This window comes from Echinops telfairi, unplaced genomic scaffold (genome assembly GCF_000313985.2).
Source record: "Echinops telfairi isolate 266 unplaced genomic scaffold, ASM31398v2 ScPeMD7_655;HRSCAF=1070, whole genome shotgun sequence".
NCBI lineage: Eukaryota > Metazoa > Chordata > Mammalia > Afrosoricida > Tenrecidae > Echinops > Echinops telfairi.
The window spans coordinates 3,236,044-3,242,770 of NW_022104553.1; the positions used below are offsets into that span (position 1 = coordinate 3,236,044).

Here is a 6,727-nt window from a genome sequence, read left to right on the forward strand (position 1 = left end):
CAGTCTTGAGGACTTGAGACTTGAAGCAGCACTTTTCCATCCTGACCGGAATCCTCTTCCCTGATAGGGGGAAAACCAGAGACTGACAGGGAAGAGAAGGGAAAGCAATAGATAGAGGGAAGCAGGAGTGATGCATGTAAATGGCTGTCAATAATGCTAGAGAAATCAGCACCTCAGACTCTAACCCTTCCTGCTTTGATTTGCAGAAATCATGAGGTCCAATGGCTTTTGTTTAGCAAATACAGAGACCATTGTTATTGACCACAGTATACCAAATGGGAAGGACGAACACCCGGATGTGGACTCAGCAGACCACCTGTAAGTATGGTGCTTTGAATACCCACCTACATAAGAGAACCCTTGATGCTGGTACAACCGGACTTGGCCTGGTGCCCCTGGGATCTTCGAGCTCATTGTCTGCAAGAAGTAGATGCGCCCATGACTCTACGCATCCCTGCCCACCTTGGATATTTGTTTGTAGTGTTCCCTTGTCCTGGAGTACAGTGGGGCCTGTGCCCAAGTCACTTGCTTTGAGGAGATCTCTGGGAGGTTCTTCTCACACTGAGCCTGAGAGCACATGGTCATCTTGTCCCAGGCTGTCTGTCTGGAGAGAAGTGGCACATGGACATTAGCCTCTGCCTAGTGGACAGGGTCAGAGGAGTCTGGCCAGCTCAGCCCTGCTCTGCTTGGAAGGATGAGCCTAATGAGGGCAGTTGAAGCAGTCAGAGATACCTTGTCAGCTTGACTGCTCTGCTAGTCATGTGTTTAGGTCATATCTCACATCTGCCCTGAAAAAGCTCCAGGACCAGGGGCGCAGAGGTCAGTTGTTACCCCTGTGGTGCCTCTTAGGCCATCTCCTCAGCACCTTGCCAGAGTAGCTGGGCCCCAGGCTGATTCGGGACTCACAGCCTAGAAGCCAGGCCTTGCCTGAAGCTTCAGAGATAGCACTCTCTGGGTTTTGTGATCTTCCTGAACTGCACTTCCTTCAAGAGTGGGTTGTGGGCTTCCTGCTAGTTAGGGATGACTCCTACACTAGAGTTAACTTGGCAAATGCACCCTGGCATCTCCCTGTGAGCCCTGGGGATCTCAGGCCCAACACTGCAGAGAAAGCAGTTTGAAGACAGATGTTTTGGGCCCTGGATAGTCGATGCCTGCCCTCCAGGGTTGGGCTACACTGACTGACTAGATGATTTCTTTAGCTGTCTGGTGGCATCTCTTGGAGAGACAGCTCAGGGTCCTGGTCAGGAAATGGTAGTGTGAAAGGGAAGTGTCAGCAGGCAGGAGGTAGTGTCCCCTCGATCACCAGATTCCTTTGGTAAGTCTTGCCATAGCACCACCAGCATGCTGCCCCCTGGTTGGGATTTTGAGGTTAGGGGTTCTGTGTGTCTATTGACTCCATCACTAACTGGGCTTGATGCTACCATGCTGGCTCTGTGCAGGTATGAGATTAGTGAGTGAGTGGAGGAAGGTCTGTGGGCTTCAGGGGAGCAGTTACTGCCTCTGTTGGTCTTGATGCAGAAGACTAATGGGGAATCGTCCCTCTCACAAGGTACTGCTATAACCCCTGCCTAAATCCATAGCACTCATTGGGTCTCCTTCTATTGGGAATGAGTCTTGGTTTAAGACATCATTAACCTGTGAGTGGCACTGAGCTTTGAAGAAACCCAGGGAGAAAGAAGACAGTTCGGTAAGGGGCCACTCCCTCTGATCTTGGGCTTTGCCTGGTGAGGGGATACTCTATCAACAGGAAATGTCAGACAGAAGTGCCTGTTTGTGCAGATAGTGAAGGACCTAGCAGTCTTTCATCGTGTTGTGCTTAGCGTCACTGTGAGTCACTCAGTGAATCATTATGAATTACTACTCAGCGGCACCTGCCAACAACAACTGTCTTCATTCATGTGGCTGAAGGCACTGCATATCTTCCTGATCTGAACTTATATATTGCACTCCCTACCTTTGGTTTATGCCAGGGTGCCCCATCTGCTCACGCAGCTGATCTAGCAGCCGCACTGTCCCTCAGGAACACTTGGTTCGGCATAATTTGGCACATCCGTGGGGCTGCTCCACAGAAGTACTGGCATTGGAGAACGGACACTGAAATGATGAAGCTGCACCTCCCGGGCTGCAGCTATCCCCACTGGCCCTAGAGGGTGACTGTCCAGCCTGTGCCTGTGAATTGCATGGCGTCAGACTTGACGCAGGCAGTGCCTGTCATCACGGAAGGGTGCTTGCCAGTTCCCCAAGCACAGAACCTACTGCTTGAGTGGGGGGGGGGAACCCTGGTGGTGATGGGGATAGGCTGGGCTGTTGGCGGAAGGCACCCCCAGACCAGGAGGTTGACCACGTTGACTCCACCCTCACATGCCAGGGCCAGGGCAGGGGGAGAGGTCTGACAGCGAATTGAGGACCTCAGGCCAACTTCATTTCCCAAAGCACCGAGCTTTCCCTTCCCATCCCTCCTGTCCATCTGTGATTCAGGACCTCAGAGCAGGGCTTTGCCTCCCTTTTGTTTCTGTGGCATTCATTTGGGAAAGAGAGTAAGACCCTCAAAACTAAACAAAACAAAAGTTGGAATATTGAGCTTGTCCTCAAGATATGATACCTCAAAGGGTGACCAGGGCCTGGAGATTCTGGGCTGCCTCAGACACACTAGTGGGGCATCTAAAGGGGAAATCTACCCTGTGTCCCTTTGTACTCAAGCACTTTAGAGCTCTAGCCACCTAATCACCTCCTTTTTACTTTGAATTTCCCACTAGAGGAAGCACTGTTTGAAATCAGCAGGATTCCAGTGTGGTGCACTTGGTATGCAGGGGTAGGGCATATTCCAGTAAGCTCATGTGGTCACTGCAAACTGTCCAAGTGAATGGAGTGTCTACAGCTGTTCGCTGGTCCATGATACATCAGGCATTGGGGAAAAGACTAAGAACCATGCCCACTCTCCTGACAGCTGGGGGTAGACAACCTGCCTCCACTTCTCCTCCACATCCTGCGTGGTTTGGACGGAATCTGAGGTTAAGGGAAATAGAAGTACAAACTTTGTCTTCCAGCTCCCTTCCTGGAGGAATGTACTGCATGATGTTATTCTCTGAGAGGGGTTTTAAAAAGTTTGGAGTCTTTTTTGGTAAAAGATGCCACATCTGAATTGGACAGGGGATGGGAATAGTTTGTATTCATGAGGGAATCAATACTAGGAAGGCATTTATGTTACTCTTGGGCAAGGAGCCCTGATAGTGTAGAGGTTATGAGTTGGGTTGTGATATGCAAGGTCAGTAGTTCAAAACCACCAGCTGATCCTTGGGAGAAAAACAGGGCTTTAGAAATGGAAAATGGGAAGCTATATGAGTCTTTTTTTTTAATAAATCATTTTATTGGGAACTCATACAACTCTTACCACAATCCATCCATCCATCTATTGTGTTAAGCCCATTTATACATTTGTTGCCATCATTTTCAAAACATTTTCTTTCTACTTGAACCCTTGGTTTCAGCTCCTCATTTTTCCCCTCCCTCTGCTACCCTCCCTCCCTCATGAGCCCTTGATAATTTATACATTTTTTTTCATGTCTTACAATGACTGATGTCACCCTTCACCCACTTTTCTGTTGTCCACCCCCCTGGGAGGGAATTATAGATACATCATTGTGTTTGGTTCCCCCTATCTCCCCCTCCTTCCCTTTAAGCTCGAGGTATGGCTACTCCCAATATTAGTCCTGAGGGATCAACTGTCCTGGATTCCCCGTGTTGCCAGTTTTTGTCTGTATCCTTGTACAAGCTCTGGTGTAGCCAGATTTTTAAGGTAGAATTGGGGTCATGATAGTGGTGGGGAGGAAGCATTTAGGAACTAGAGGAAAGTTGTATGTTTCATCGGTGCTATACTGCACCCTGACTGGTTTGTCTCCTCCCGCTGACCTTTCTGTAAGGGGATGTCCAGTTGCCTACAGATGGGCTTTGGGTCTCCACTCCATACTCCCCTTCATTCACAATGATATGATTTTTTTTTGTTCTGGGTCTTTGATGCTTGATACCTGATCCCTTTGACACCTCGTGATCACACAGGCTGATGTGCTTCTTCCATGTGGGCTTTGTTGCTTCTCAGCAAGATGGCTGCTTGTTTATCTTCATGCCTTTAAGACCCCAGACACTATATCTTTTGATAGTTGGGAACCATCAGTTTTCGTCATCACATTTACTTATGCACCCACTTTGTCTTCAGTGATCGTGTCGGGAAGGTGAGCATGACTTAATGCCAGGCTAATAGAACAAAGTGTTCTTGTGTTGAGGGAGTACTTGAGTGGAGGCCCAATGTCCATCTGCTACCTTAATACTAAACCTATAAAAATATGTACATCGATCTATTTCCCCATTGTCATACATATATTTACATATGTGCATGCCTGTATTTAAGACCTCTATAGATGGCCTTTGCCTCCTAGTTCTTTCCTCTATTTCCTTTTCCTTTCTTCTTGTCCCACTATCATGTTCAGCCTTCCTTTGGGTTTCAGGCTATACGAGTCTTTATGTTGAATTGAATAATTATGACCTTGGCTATGTCCATACTTTATGACTATGCATGGAGAAGAACATTGTCTGTTGATCCAGCAACATTTGTGCATTCTGGGAGGGATGGTGGAGAACCTCTCCAGAGTATTTGCAATGGGTCCCTGAGTGTCCTTATGTGGTTGAGTGGTTGAATTCGTGCCCCTCTTCCTTTTTTTGGTGGGGGGGCATTTGTTAACCTCTATACTCTTTCTCATTTCAGGTATGAGAATGGCAGTGAATATGCCTCAGAGTTGGAGGATGGTGATGACCCAGCAGCGTATGTCACCAACCTTTCTTATTACCATCTGGCTCCCTTCGAGACTGACATTCTGGACTGAGTGCTCACTAATGCCATTGTCACAGGCCTTATTGCTGTCCCTCTATACTGGACATCAGGGGCCAAGAGTGGCCCCCCAGCTTCAGATTGGAGATTGCCTATGATGCCCCAATTGGGGCTTTGCTTCTCAGAGCTGCTAGGCATAACCCAAACACACAACCAGCAGGGACTGGGAATGAGAGTATAGCATCCTATGAGAGTATGCATGGGACTTCTGGTTGTGGACCGGTGATGACAATAACTCCAACCACCAGGAGCCCTTGTCACACATGTTCATGCTGCCTGTTGCTTCAGAAGGGTCTGCCCTTGTAATACCATTAGTCTGTTTTACCTCTCCCGGGACCTGCTGCATGTGCTTGTCTATAAGATCACAAGCAGTACCCACTGCAGGCAGGCCCCCATGGCTAGGCCGACTTTCTACTTCCATTGTCAATCCTTCCTCACGAGGAGCGAGGCTGGCCGGAAAGTCCCTCACTCTCCACCATTCACTCACACATCAAGTGCGCAACCCATTTCAAAGGAGCGTTTAGCACCTCTCCAAGCTTTGAATGACGTAGCAAGGGAAAATGAAGTAGTCTAGGATTTCTCAAGGAATGGAGGTTTTTCATTGTCATTTTAGTTTTCATCATTTGTTTAGACACGCGGGCTTTGTCAGCCTGAAGTTATGTTTACAGAAGGCTAATCACCAGTGGGAGTAGATTCTGTAGGGAAGGGGTCATTGAGGATACCTATGGGAGCTCGGGCTGAGGCTTAATGATGCTCCTTACAAGGGTGAGTCCAGAGGAATATAGTGCCTTCTGACCTTGCACTATTGTCTCATGCTTTAGTGCGGAGGAGCAGGTCCTGCACCCAGCAACCAGTAGTCCCATGTGCACCTCTCTGCTGGTTACATGGCCTTTAGTGGAGCCATGGCCATAATCATTCTGAAGGACAAGAATGAAAGGACAGAAGGACAGTCTGAAGGGACAGGAGTCCCTGTTGCCCACAGGACAGGGATTGGGTTCTATGGGTTTCTCTTCACACAGTGTCTACTAACAACCAATGCTTGGCAATGTAAACAATCATAAATTATTGAGTGTCATAATTCTTTTGCACTGTCTTTTATTAGCTTATTTTAAATAAAATTTATTACTGTACTTGAATATTTTTCATGTATGTGTGCATAGCAGTATGGCTCTCTTTGTTTCTCCACTCAGGGAGGGGCTGGAAACCTCTCAGGTGCTGGCTGTGAGCACTCTTCTTGCCAAAATGTTTTTCAGGAAATTAGAGAAATATAATTCTCTAATCATAGTAAGGACTCTGTCTAAATTGAAAAATGAACAGGTATTGGATTTTTGTTTATTTTTGTATTTTTAAATCGGGGTTTTCCTTTGTGCATTTTTATCTGAGGCAGCCACAGTAGCCCTCTTCTTTAACCAGCTGCAGAGCCAATGGAATGTCTGCTTATTTTACATTTCCCTCCTATCTCCCAGCAGGTCCAATTAAATGCAGAGGGCTTTCAAGTAGGTCATGAGATGACTGACTGGAGTTAGCCAGTTGCCTTTCTTCTCTAGAAGATTACACTTCTTCTTGCCTAACAGAATCAATCAACCTGTTTCCTTAATGACCATCCAACTGTCAATTACTGATTCATTGATAACCCATATGATCCATGGACCACAGAGATGCCTCTCTCCAACTCTTTCAATCATTTGGATGGTGTGGTGGCTTAGTCACTTCCTCAAACGATTTCCTTGTCAAGACCCAGGGTAGGCACCTCAACCCCTCCACTTATCTTTCACTCAGGTAGATTTACTATTTCTTATCATTGCACAATAAGTTCCCTAAAGTAACTAGACAGATACTGGAATA

General features: G+C 47.2%; 1 protein-coding gene across 1 annotated transcript in view; it reads left to right on the forward strand.

Annotated features, from left to right (window-relative positions):
• PXDC1 (PX domain containing 1) overlaps positions 1–6,018 on the forward strand; it is a 24,937-nt gene extending 18,919 nt beyond the window's left edge. The window contains exons 4-5 of the mRNA XM_004711760.2: positions 207–318; positions 4,760–6,018. Coding sequence (XP_004711817.1) covers positions 207–318; positions 4,760–4,877 — 230 coding nt within the window. The 3' untranslated portion in view covers positions 4,878–6,018. The remainder of the gene's footprint in view (positions 1–206; positions 319–4,759) is intronic.
• Positions 6,019–6,727: the final 709 nt, after the last annotated feature.